The sequence below is a fragment of the Pholcus phalangioides genome, unplaced genomic scaffold, assembly GCF_987345545.1.
Source record: "Pholcus phalangioides strain wild (caught in Gottingen) unplaced genomic scaffold, Ppha-v1.0 ptg000004l_1, whole genome shotgun sequence".
Classification (NCBI taxonomy): Eukaryota; Metazoa; Arthropoda; class Arachnida; order Araneae; family Pholcidae; genus Pholcus; species Pholcus phalangioides.
Window position 1 is genome coordinate 33,599,959 of NW_028301597.1, and position 14,575 is coordinate 33,614,533.

A 14,575-nucleotide genomic window follows, 5' to 3' on the forward strand; every position below is an offset into this window, starting at 1 on the left:
ATCATTTTTTTTCCGATTATCACAAATCTGTTTAAGAGTTCTCAAAATTCCTTTAATAACATTAAAAACTTTATTGTTCATTTAATTTTTTTTTAAATAATAATTTTTTACTTTTTCTTTCCCCAAAGTTGTCCGCACAGCTTGCTCATGAGCAAATGCAACGTCAACTTCTGTTGGAACGTGAAAGATATGCTCATATGGGAGGTCCAATACCACATCCATCACAGCTGCTTTCTCAGCAGGATGAGTTCATGAGGTAAATGATAGTAATTTATTTGTCAAATAGATTTTTTTTTTTGCAACTTTAACATTCTAAAGCACAAAGAAATATTTCATGCTGTACCACGTACTAACACTACTTAACCAAAGCTGGTATCTATTGCATCACATATTCTACTATAGCATACATAGTTTCCAGAATTTTTCGTTCCATCGCCCCCCCCCCTTCAGAAATTTTTTCTCTCGTCACACCCCCAACTCAAGCAAACCCATAGGATCCTATATTATACCCGTGGCTTCTATTGCCCACATTAGAAAACACTGTACTATAGGCTTTGTTTATTTAGACTTGAGAATTAACATAACCACTTAAGCTACACCACTTGTGCACCATGTAAAAATTCTGAGGAATTTATATTAATTGGAATTATAAATTTTTTTTTGTTATTATTTTTTTCTTGTTATTTTAAAAAATAACAAGAAAGTGTTATATGTGTACATCAGAGGTGTGCTCAGGGAGGGACTCAGGGTACGTGCCCTTCCCCCAAACCGACCAAAAATAATAAGAAAAAAAATCATATTTCGGTAAAAAAAATTATATATTGTAAGAAATTGCCTTTTAAATGCTTTTTGAAGGATTATAACTCTAAATTTCTTGGAAAGAAAAATTTTCATGCCCCGCCCCCAAGCCTTTTGTGCCCCCTGCAAAAGTCGATCTTGCGTTCGCCCCTGGTGTGTATATATATATAAGCAGAGTGGATAGCTAACACCTCGCTCTGCAAATTACTGGCCAACCATTGATCATAGAGGTAGACTTCCAGTTAGATAAATTATCTACATAGCACATGAACGTCAAATATGTCATTCATATTGAAAAGAGTTGTACAGTTATTAACCGGTTGAGTGGGGGAAGTTTTTTCAATTTCTATTTGAAAAAAGTGTCGGGTTCTATGAAAAAATACTTGTAGTGTGGAGAAGCTGCTTTATCCCAAGTAGTGCTATCCCCTTCATCTAATATGCAGAACAACAGAGGAGGCATGGTTGGATGGGTCCATTCGAGTGACAGATTGGCTACACCCATTAAGTGATTCTCTATTCTTTACTAATACCCACTCAATTTCAGTACCTGTTTTTTTGTATTGGCTATTTTTTTCTTCTCTCTGTCGTTCTCACAGAACACATTTAGAAGTAAATTTTTCTTATTACAGTGAAACCTTGCTAAAATGACACTCGATACAATGATAAATCCTTCTAAAATGACATTTTTCTATGTATTGTTTGGAAATGTCTATACTCTGATGTTAAACTGCTGCCTCTCGATATAACGATTACCCCTCTGTAGTGATATTATTTCTTTGTCCACAGACTATCATTATATCAAGGTTTCACTGTATATATACTGTACTTTTCTCACTCATTTATTGGTGAAAAGAAGTGTTTATTGGCATGAATGCATAGTAGCACTGTATTAAGGATAATGCAACAGTGTTTTTATTTTTTAAATATTTGGTGGCTAGATCATCTGAAATTTAATTTTCTTTCTTATTAATGGATTTAACTGTTTCAGCATTTCTCTACAGGATTTTAATTATTTGATATGAAGTTTTTTTTCCGAACAACATTCAGTTTACGTAGAGTTTCATGACATTATGCAACTTGATAATCGCACTTCACTCCAAGTTTTACATCACTCTTTCGCAGACGTTGCACACGACTCAACGTTATCACTAAAGGATCTTAGCACACTTTATCCAAGCAGTTTGATGCAGTTATCCAATGCATTCTTTTCAATTTAATCGAATAGTTTTTTCTACGTGAAAAATTTTTAGAATAACTATAGGGAATCTATGAAAGCCCAGGGCCAGACATAGGCAGGTGCGAAGGGTGCGGGCGCACCAGGCTACTAACTTTTAGGGCCCGCAAAACTGGAGGAAAATACTTTGATTACATTTTGACTTAATGTTTTTAACAAAGCAAATGGCTCAAAATTCTGTCCAAGGACTTCTCTAAAATTCAGACATCGAGCCCTCTGGTCTAGGGTTTCCACAGAATCCCCTCTTCTCCGCCAAGCCAAGGGAAGGATGCAGATAGATCTAATACCCACAACTGTCTAGTTGTGGCCCTGTGTAGATAATCAATTCTCTATCCCGACAGTCGAGCGGGAACTATTGTTCAAATTTATTGTTGAATGGCTTTCTCAAATGTTTTTCATGACCCTGAAAAATGTAGTAGTTTGATATTCATTATTTGGGTGCAAATGTGAGCCTGGCGTGCACCAGGGGGTTCGTGGTTACTGGGGAGTTGCGAAACTTAAAGGGCCGCAAAGCTGTTTTCGCACCGCAAAATTTTCAAGCCTGCCCCTGTGAAAGCCACACACATTATGAAAATGCACACAAAAATATTTATGAATGGTGTACCTTGATTTTCATAGAAAGGTGAAATAACAGTAGTTGATTATTTTAATTACATAAATATCGATATTATATTATGAATAAATTTAAAATATGCAATGATTGGAAAATATCTTCATTTTTATTCATGAAATAATCTATTTATACAACATGAATTGATTTATAACTTCACATATAAAAACCAACTGCTTATAAAATGACTATTCAATATTTTAAAATATGTATATAGAAGGAAGCAACATTATGATGAATTTTAGCCATGCGATAAATAATAATTTACAATATGTTTCATTTACAAATACAAACATTTCAGTATTTGTGTCTCGTTTCGCTGCATGCCATGTTCCACATCACGATGCATTTCATAGAATTTTTTTATTTTATGAAGTTTACTTTCTTAGATTATTTATTGGCCAAATAAAAAATGAAAGCTAACAAAAGAAATAGAATATTTGTCAGAGTTTTAATTGAATTTACGCTAACTACTTTTTAGGGGTTATCTCAGTAATGTCGCATGCAGTTATTGATGTATAATTGAATTTTTACACTTCGCACGCATAAATTATATATTATAAGGATTCTGTACTCACATTTTAAAAAAAATTCATGCATGTAATTTACAAAATAATATTAAGCAAATAATAATAATCAACAAATTAGTACAAAATTAATGCTACTTTCTTTAATATCATTCAAAGTGGTATATTCTAAAGCATGGTGGCATGTGTGCAGTGTTCATTCGCATAATAGAACACTGCAGTCTTTACAAAAGTACCTTGTTTCCCTCCTCATCCTCTTACCGGTTTCGGAAGTTTGTGCATAACAAACTATATATCGCCTTTTGTTCAAACTTTTCCTGCCTTCGCTATCAGGCAAAATGTCCGGGAAGTGTCTCTCAGTTAACTTGGATAGTTGAAGTGATGGCTCATTTGAAATTGTTGGGGAAATCAAACAGTTTCCTTCCACTATGCTACCAATTAGTTCCAGTCTGAACTGCTGATACTTCTCACCTCTGCACTTTTGGTACAAAACAAAGGAGTTCCACACTACTTGATTTAGAAGATGGTGCAAAAAATTTTTATAATATTTCGTCTGTCTTTTATGATATGCAGGGTAGTATGAAAAGCACTGGTCTGCTCTCTCAACACCACCCATGCATTCGTATCATTATGGTCAACAGGTTTCTTTACCACAGTTCTCCTCTTATTTCGCGCATCCACCATTGCACAATTGTGGACTGTGCTTAAAATGCATGCACTTTTCTTGTCTTGTCATCTCGAAACAGACCTTACTTCTTTGAAAGACAATCATTCCACCTTTTTTCCCTTTTTCTAAGTGTAACTGTTTTGTCAGGCTGCAAAGTGCCGAAACCATCGATTTTCTATGAAATAAGAATTTCTGCTAGTTGAGAAGAGTAAAAATTTCCACTATTAGACAATGCCCTTTATTTAACAAGTTCTCCATCACACAAGTGCAGGACACTCTCAGTACCCATTTCAAGGCTGGTATTTTTGAAATCGATCCCAAAACATAGGAATCGATATATAGGGGCAGACAAAAGCCTGAAATTCGGACAATGGCCGGGTGACCTGACCAATTTTGGGCTTCGGCAGTAATATATCTACAGCAAAACCTTGATGAACAATACTCTGCGAACCAAAAAAGAAATGTCATTGTAGGGGGATTATCGTTATATCAAGAGGCAGCAATTTAACATTAGAATATAGACATTTCCAAGCAAGACTTGAAAAAAATATAGATGTAGAAGAATTTATCATAATATCAAGAATCGTTGTAGTGAGGTTTCACTGTATATAAAAAAATTACAATATGTAATTTTATTATCCGGAGCAATTATACAGTGAAATCTTGCTGCAACGATAAATCCCTTTACAATGATAATTTTTTCGTCTTATTTGGAAATGCCTATAGCTTAATATCAAACTGCTGCCTCTCGATATAACGATAATCCCTCTGTAACAATATTTTTTCCTGGTCCACAGAGTATCATGAAGAACTTGAAGCGACCACAATAGACAGCACTTTAATTTCTAACACATCTCATTAATGGCAGTAAATTGCAATATAGCGATATGGCAGAGTTGGTGTTTGCTGAAGTAGTCAAAAAAGCCACACTTTGTTCTATATAGATGGGCTTTATTGTGATAGTCTAGAACCAATTCATTGTAACTGTTCAACCAAGTGCTTCATTCATTTGAATGAGCTTTCACAACAGGGGAATTAGGAGGCATTGAAGGTGTCAATCAAAATGCTATAGGTCAAGGGGGAAAGAGCAGATCCGCCATGACAGAAATCTTTGTCATTTCCACTGAATTAGTCAAAATGAAAAAATTAACTTTTTATACGAACATCTTGTGCTCGAAAACCTAATTAGAAAATTGTTGCCCTGTCTCTCCTGAGGCCAAAAAAAATGCTGTGTTTCTAAGTATAGCATTCACTGAAATATTTGAATTCTAAAATTGGAGAAAAGTTGGGAAACAGCATAAAGAGGACGGGGGGGGGGGGCATTTTAGATTGGTTTATGCTGTTTTTCCCAACTTTTCTCTGATTTTTTAATTCAGATATCTCAACTAATATTGCACTTAAAAACTCAGAGTTTTTTATTTGACAGGAGAGACAGGGCAACAACTTTCTCTTGGGTTTTTGAGCACAAGCTATATAAAGCTTTTTTCTTATTTAGATAACTGTACAACCCCTTGCAATGAATGATGTATTTGAGATCTACATGTGATTTGGATACTTCTTTAAATTGGAAGTATGCCTCTAAGATCAACGGGTCGCCAGTAATTTGCGGTGTGAGGTGCTAGCTATGCACCCTGTATCTGTAATGCAATTAAGGAGCTCATTTTCAAAAAGAACTGTTTCCATTTTCCTTATTAATTTAATTTTCACTTTTGGACATAGTATTTATTCTCTTCCTATTCCTATATGCTTCCTGCTGGGCTATTTCCACTTTTGTAAAGCTGTCCATTCCTGAATATTTTACTTTTACCCTAAATTTGGTAAATGTGCAAATGTTTCCTTTTGAAAATAAGCTCTTCAGTTATAAGTGTGTAAGGTGTGGGTTAATATGTATTGAGTGCTACCTTTAGCCTTCCTATTTTTAAGTTAAACTTACAGATGCTAGTGTCTACTAACAAAGGTATTATGATAATGCTTGTGTGTGAAAAATTCTAAATTGACCTTAGTGATATTTGGCAAAAGTTGTTTGAATTTACTTGGTTAAAATATGATTAAACTGTTGCTTCACTTTCAGATTCATTAACAAATCCATGCATATATTTTAGATAGAATGATTAAAGACTGTAAAGTGGCAAAATAAAAAAATAGCTCGCTATCATCTTATATCATATGTTTACTGAATTTATTGGCTGCAATACGCAGGATGCTTTATATAACACTAACAGTGACTGCAGTGTGTGTGTGTATATTTAAGGAATAAATGCAAAAATTATTTAAGTGTTAATATTTTATGCAGTATATAAAAAATGTTTGTGCTACATATATTTCTGTTTATTTCCCCTTGTTTGTTACTTTATCATTAGATGTTTATTGCTGAAACCATTTCAACAAAACACGTTGATGGGGAAGGACATTTCCCATTTCTTAACCTAGGAGAACTTGTTAGGTTTGCTAGTGCACTGGAAATCACGGGTGAGATTTTCTCTCACATTTATAACTTTTGCCAATATTAAAGTGTTTCCTAACCGGCTGTGCCAGCTCTTCTCACTACTCCCCACTACCAGCTAGACAAGAGTGGAAACTCAGTCCTTTCTTAGTTTTGAGCTGGAATTAAAATATTTCATGGCATGAGAGAAAATCTCACGCAGCGAGTTCTTCCGTGTTAAGCCTAAAAGACAGTGAACATGAGTAGAGATATGTTTACCTGCATATTGCACAACCATTCCAATGAAATCAAATGTATAAAAATAGTTTTTATTAATTCCATAAAATTAACTATGATGGTAGATGTGATATATCTGATTCTGAGATATTACGGTTCTATCATATAACCAAAAATGTGTGGGAACTGAAGATTGATTCATTTACCAGCATACAGTGTACAGCATAGTTTCCCAACCTTTTTTGTCCCATCGCCCCCTTCTTCAGAAATTTTTTTCTCCCATCGCTCCCAACGCAATCTAACCCATAGGAACCTATGTTATACCCGTAGCTTCTATCGCCCCCCCCCCTGAAACATTCCATCGCCCCCAAGGGGGCGTTAACACCCACGTTGGGAATCACTGGTGTACAGCATAAGCAGATACAGAAGGGGATGATTCCCTCTATTTTTTAAGGAATCTATCGGCTTATGGTTTATAGTACATTAAGGCTCCCTAATGTGCGAGTTAGTATGTTCTAATATGCAAGGAACCAACCACCAAGATGTCAAGTTAAATATCAAATCCATGATTAGTATGCAAAATCCTATTGATCTACAGTAGGCTTTTGGATGATGTATTAAAATGTTAGTACAGGTCTGTGCATAGATGGCAAAATGTTGTTTAATTTTTTTGAAAAATTTCACGATAACAAATTTAAATTAAATTTTTAATCTGTGGCTTTTTGAACTTATTATAATTTGCCTCTGCTGTTTTCTCATAAACTTTTTTCCACCTTCAAAAAATTAACAAATGAGACTGGAATGCGGAAAAACCTACATTTTTTTGGAAAAGTAACATTTGTGCCATCTGAACACAGAGTTAATGTTCGTTATAATGACACATTTTGTTCCATCAAAAACGGATAATGTATGGGTCATTATGTTGAAAGAAAAACATATAGGATAGTCATTACATGGAAATATTTAGGACTTATCACACTGGTCATTGTAATCAAATAGTCATTATAACAAGTTTCAACTGTTTTAAATTTATAGCATTTTTGTGAGGCTGTATGCCTGTAATAATTTTAACTGTAGAATATTCCTTTATTGTTCTTTCAAATTCATACTGTTTCCCTGATTTTAATTGTATAATTTTCTGTTATTATCCGTGTGCATTAAAATCATTCATTTCTGACATTCTTATCTTATCTTCTATTTGTTTCAAATAATTTTCAGGCAGCAACAGCAACGAGAAAGAGAACTGAAACTTCGTACTTTAGAAGAAGCTGCCCGTGGAGGCAGACCTCCAATGAACTAAACAAGTGGCTAGAAATGAAAGAATGCATAAGACTGAATTTATTCCCTTCATAGCTTCCATGTTTAAATAAGCCATACACGCACATGCAAAATTTATTTGTAGCTGTTTGCTAAATGGTAAACAAAAAATTCTCCAGAGTATTTTGTTCCATTTTAAAAACAAATGAAAAATAATTGTTAATCTGTTGGTGCATTCTTTTGCTACCAGTTTCATTGTACTTTTTTTCAAATTTAAAAAAATACTAATTCAAAATATAAAAAATACTAATTGTGATAATAAAATTGCTAGCAATTTAATTTTTTTTCTTCTTATTATTTTACATAAATATTTGAAATGAATCTTGAATATTTAATTTACATAATATCTAACAAAAACTAACTTTGATGTTGATTAAGGATGGAACATGACTGCCATTTATTTATTTATTTATTCTTCCTAAATCATTCAGTTCGTATCTCTTAGATCTAGTCTTATTTTAACTATAAATTTTTTGTTCAAGTTTTATTGCTGTACTATCTTTTATCGGTATAATTTTTTTATTTTAAATACATTTTAAAAAATATTTGAGTGTGTATGAAAATTTAATGATGTGAGCTTCTGGTTAAGAAATGTGTCATGCTTAGTTTATTGCTTTGCTCTTTTATTTTTATGTAACAGTTGCTGTGTATATAGATGCTTTTTTTTTTTGGTCTGAGTTATTGTGAATTGCTGATCACTCTCATATGAATTTTGACCATTGTAATTGATGTTAGGAATAGTTTAATCACATCTTATGTTTGCTGTTCGACAACCAGGTTTACTCACCAACCTCTGAAACAACTGAATCTGGTTTGGACATAAAAGGGGTTAGAAGCCATTAAAATTTGGCTTTAAACTGTAGGTTCCGGTCAATCAGCACCTTGTGTGTGTAAAAATTACCATGATGCAAAGAAAAAAATGATCAAATATCTTCTATTTATCTTTTTTCACAACTCCTTGATAATTGGTTTTTTTTAAATCTCTTTTATAATGCAGTAGATCCCACTGTGTGTCTACTTGGTTGAGACATCCATTCAAGTCTTTGCTTAGGATCCCTAGAAGTTTTCCCACTTAATATGTTTATATTGTATGGTCCTGACAGGCATGCGTTAAGTTCCATACTGAAAAATAGACAATTATGAGGCTTGATTTCATCCAAAGAAATGTTAGTGGCAATAATAAATAATTTGAATCTGACAAAAACTTTTTATTTTTGTCTGATCTGTTTGATGTGAAAAGCAAGTAAATATTCAAATTCTGGCTGGGATTTCTTAAAGCATAAGTATTATGAAACTACTTGATACAGTATCTTAAATATAGCTGTAAGTCAAACCCTGTCATAATAAACTTTTTGGAACCGAAATTTTTTTTCCGTATATACACCAAAGCATAATGTTTTGCATTCTTCTGCAACGTGCCCTCAGCTGACTGAAAATGTTCTGTTGTGAAAGTTCCCATGATGCTTTGTAGACTTTTCTTAAACTTATAAGGGACACAACAGAAATCACTGAACCCCTTTCAAAGTGTCATGTCTTTCTTAATGAGTTAGGCTTTTTCCCGATTTTCAGCAGGTGCAAATTTAGGGGTATAAGGAAAAGTGTTTCATTTAGAAATCAACTTTACACAATATCTGGGCTCCGGACTGTAGCTAAAATAAGAGGCTTCTAACCAGTCATCTGGCTGCAATGGCATAGGGTATCATGCCGATTTTCTGTCTAATTATTTCAAATTTTTGAAAACTAATTTGTAATTATTTCAATTATTATTATTTTGATTTAAAAACACAGTTAAGAACATGAAGTTAGTTTCAATGTATTCATGAAGGACATGGGAAGAATTGGGGAAATATGTTTTATTAACTTCAAACTTTAAAAAAAAACAAAGGAAAAAGGAAAAATTAATTAAGCAGATGACTGGTTAAGGAGATGAGATATCACATCAGTGCAGGTTAAAATTCTTCTCAAGATTGTTCTGCAAGGCATGTTGCAGTTTTTTGTAGGATATTCTGCTTTGGGGGACTACATATGACCTGAAAATAGAACATTCTATGAGACATGACCAAAAATCTTATTTCTATATGGTGGTTCCGTATAAACTAGGATTGACTGTAGAATCTTCACATATTGACAGAAATTTCTGCTTCTTATCTAAATGTAAATTTCATTAATGTGCAATTAAACAAGTGAAAATGGTAACATTTTCTGTTCGGTTTTATTTGAATTTCCTGTTTGGTTTTACTTACATTTCCAACTGAAGCTGATGTGGAATCTGATCAGTTAATATCATGTGTGAATGAACATTTAAGATTTTGTGCCTTTGCCATGACAGGGATATTTTTCTGTATGACAAAATATTCCCAATATCAAATAGCAAATGATATGTTTAAAATCAAGTTTGTTTTTTGAATGTTGTACAGCTATTTCTTAATTAAGGAGAAAAAAAAATGTTGAAAATATGTGCTGATTTGTACAGTTAGGAGTGTTGATGTATAATATAATTTTCCTTTTTTGTGAATAAGTATCATGAAAAACAAAAAGGAACTATGTATATAATTTTATTTTATTAGTCCAGTGTAGATAATATGGGATGGTTAATATCTTTTTTATATGCTTGAGATAAAGGTTACAGTCATGTTTGCTTTAAAATTGATCAATAGCTTTCAAAAAAAGGGACCTATAGTCTCTTTAGAGTTTGAAAATTTTCAAATTCTGTCTAATAATTCTACAAATACTTTATTTTAGTTTAGAGGTTATTCATTCATATTATATAGTTTGAGTGTTTCCTCCCCCCCCCCCCATGTGTGTAGTTATTGATACATGAATACAAGCTAAAATGCAAAAGTATACGATCCAAGAAAGTGTACAATGATTATGCAGCAATACCTTTTTACAAATCATCTATTAGTAGCTCAATAATGAATATAATCAGCTCAGTAATGAATATGTTGTGTATATGTATTTATTCATCTTTATAAGTTTTTAGTTTTTCCCCCTCCATTCATCATTTATATAAATGTTTATCACCTTGGAATATGTTTAATTTTAATTTTTTTTTTTGCATGTATCTGTCAGTCTCATATTTTATATGGCATTGTTTTATTGTGAAGCTAGCAACCACCAAAGAGAAAATAACTTAGATGAAACTAACCTGTTCTTACATAATATATTCAAATCAATGTTGTACAAGGTCTCTATAATTGAAGTTCCTTCCCACCCCTACCCTGGACGGTCTCTGCAGCCATAACTATTCATCAGTATATATAAATTACAAAACTTTGAATGCATCTATCCCAATGAAAAAAGTGGCGAGAGATATTTTTCAGAAAAAAATAGTTCTAAAATGCAGTAAGCACTAAAGAGTGGATTGCTGTTTTATCCAGAATTGACATTAAAATAGCATTGGTTTTTGTAATAAGGACACAAAAAAGCGGAACATCCCACAAACTGGTTACCATCTGATATCTTGAAATAGCTTTTTTTCAATATCCATGGACAGTGTGTGCTTTGAAATGTCAGCATGGAGCATAATATGCCATATTCCAGATCTAACAAAAATGTCATGTCAGACTAAGTCTTTCAGAATGTCCCATAGCTTAAAATCATGTGGATTTGCATCTACAAAACAAATAGGCAAAACATCAGGAAGTAAGAGCTGATGATGTAGTTCCCCCCCCCCCCACTTTCTTTGTTCCCTGAAAAATTGCTTCTGAGCAGCTGTTTAACCCCTGAAAATTCTGTGCATAACTGGCATCGTGGTGCCATTTCAACCCCAGCAAGTATTAATGCATTTAAAAAATCAACAAAAAGTTTTCATGAAAGCAATGGGTTTTTCACATGACTCCATTCATCTATCAATCAAGTCACTAAAATTAAAAAAAAAAAAAAAAAATTCTTTATTTTCTCAAAATGAACTTTTACTAAGACACGCATCTGAAAAAAAATGGAGGGATGCGTGACTTTTGTTGAGTTTTTTTTTTAATAATATATTAAATTTTTTCAACTCAATTTTCATGATTGAAAAATGAACATATACGATTGAAATATACTCAGAAAATAAAATTTACAAACTAAAATAATATTTATTATATTTTCATAAGCACCAAAATTTGTCTTATTCAAAGTCTGAAACACTGTCCTTGCAAACAACAACACAACATGTTGATCACACAAATCTTTCATACAATTCACTAACAGCATTATCGTCATGCTCAACCTCGGATATCCAATGTTTCATGATTAATTTGAAACCATTATCCAGAAAACTGCCTCTCTTCCAAAACACCATTTTGATCTGAACACGCCTGCTATCATTGATGTTGCAGCAGGGAAAACTTTGATCTTGAAAACTTGATGGAAACTTTGATCAATGATTTAGAGGGAGGAAAAAGTAGAAAAACATGATAAATTTGTCAAGCACGTGGAAACTATTAGCTTGAAAGGTACTGGAAATAAGATGGTCCAGTTACATTTCTCTCTCAAGGGGTGGCAAGATGATCCCACCATGCCAGTTAATACCACAACTAGCTATTTGTGTAGGAGTACCATCCTCATGCCCTCCATAAAAGTGGGGCATTTTGTTTTCTATTTCTGTCACATATCTCCTTAAATACTGTTAATCAATTGTGTTGTTCTTAATACTACTTAACCGTACATACACCTCATATACACTCCTCAGAGAAATTTCTAACGAATCGATAACATACCAGAATGTGTGTTCTGAGTGTATATGTGGCCCTAACAAATTCATTTTGTCAGATTTGTGCTTGTATTGTGTTCTTGGTAATGCTGCCATTCATCTTACACATTTTGAATTGTAGATGCTTGAATTTGCATGTAATGTACCGCATTTCCACACATAATCCAGCATGCCAGATAAACTTTTTATTGCAACTTGGCTTTCCTTTGTTGAGTTCCAATATTTTCATGCAGGCATGTGACACAAAGAAGAAACATTTTTTTCTTTGTGCTAACGACAAAAAACTTTCCGTAACTGTTTTGATGACTCCTATTACAAATAATTTTTTATTTTTTTGTAAAAAATCACTTGCCAGGAATATCCATTAAAAAACAAACCCAGCTTTTTCCAGCATACTGAAAATGACCAACTTATCTGAATTGGAAAAATTGTTCTCTCTATTTTCCTGGCTCAATTATAAGCAGGAGTACTGTAAGTATCATGTTAAGAGTCTGCCTGCTCTCTAAAGAGAAACTTTTTCAAGTGGGAGACTGGCTCACATAATAATAAGTAAATATAGTAGAAGAAAACAATGAATAAAATGCTTTGTTCAAGTAACTAATAGTAACAAGCTGGTTCAACTTCAACGAAAGCATGTAGGGCAAGCTTTACACATTAGTACAGGGCGAATCAGAAGACAATGAAAGACTATTTTTCAAAGTAAATATCTTTAAAATGCTGCAATTGTAAGTGCAGTGTTTGATATTTTTATTGTGCTGTATAGTAATTTAAAATAAAATATGTGCAAACATTATCTCTACCATTTATACTTTTATTTAATTTAACCATAAAATATAATTAGATCTATATTTGCATTTTCGGATATTTAAGGTAGGTCCGGTCCCCATTAGCTCAAACAATTTGGAGCCCTATTTTATATCTTATTTGCATACTTAATTCATATGCACAATGTTTTTTTTTTCTTTCTTTTTATTTCAAAATTTTATCTTATCTGTGGACATATTATGTGCAGATCAAAATCAAATATTGTATTCCTTCAAAATTTGCAGCTAGGCTTATATTTGATTGGTTGCTTATTTATTTAAATTTCGGTTAAAAAACTGCATATGTACTTAGTGCAAAAACTTTTTTAAGGTAGACTTTTTACATTGAATTCGTGATTTCATTGGTTTTTTTTCCTCTTTCTTTAGCAATTCATAATTTTTTGTGAACCTGCTTGTAATGCAGCACTATGAGTGTTGCATATCTAAAGATAAATTAATTTAATTGAAATGACAAAATTTTATGAATTGGAAAATGAGAAATATTTTTTTTCCTCTCTCTGGCCATTTCTCCTTGCATGTATACAGACATAAAATTTTATACATAGTTTGAATCATATTATTGTCTAATATCATTCATTTTCAGATACCGGTCATTTGATCATGTGTAGAATTTATCAATGCTATTATATTATTGTATTTTATGCTGGCACATGTGTAATTTCTACAATGTAAAACAAAAACACGTTATCTAGGAATCAGTGTGAATATTAAAATTCCTTGAACAAATACATATGAATCTGTGAATTTGTGTATGGTGTAGAATATTTCATACAGTTTGAATCTTTCATAGACAGATAACAGCTGATTCCTGTACTAGTTATCCCCAAATGATAATTTTTTTTTTTTGAAAATGCTTATTAGTTTATAATAAAAACTTCAATTATATAAGGCTGAACAGAGAGAGATTGGGTGGGGAAAAAAATTGGGCATCTCCTCCAGGTTTCTGATCCCAGAAATGTAGGAATTCATTGAGCAGCATCAAATTGAAAAGGATAAAGATAACTGAAGATATCTCGAGGAATATTAAATTTATCATGTTAATGTTGAACAAATTAACATTTTGAGAACATTAAGATGATATGAACAGTAGTGGATGTAGTTGCATATAACATAATTTATTTGTATGTTATGTTGCATATGGTGAGAGTGAGCGAAATCTGTAGCCAGATTCTATGTTTTTAGATTCCAATAGTGAGTTTTGTTATTACAAATGTAATCTTACTTCATGGCTTTCATTGCCATC

At 32.7% G+C, this 14,575-nt stretch overlaps 1 protein-coding gene across 2 annotated transcripts in view; it reads left to right on the forward strand.

Annotated features, from left to right (window-relative positions):
* Gug (arginine-glutamic acid dipeptide repeats grunge) overlaps positions 1-14,575 on the forward strand; it is a 44,972-nt gene extending 30,397 nt beyond the window's left edge. Inside the window, exons 15-17 of one of the 2 annotated variants that reach the window (XM_089231359.1) lie at positions 129-256; positions 6,197-6,305; positions 7,714-7,802. In XM_089231359.1, coding sequence (XP_089087485.1) covers positions 129-256; positions 6,197-6,266 — 198 coding nt within the window. In that variant the 3' untranslated portion in view covers positions 6,267-6,305; positions 7,714-7,802. Of the gene's footprint in view, positions 1-128; positions 257-6,196; positions 6,306-7,713 lie in introns of both variants that reach the window. The other variant, XM_089231358.1, reaches the window with a different exon arrangement.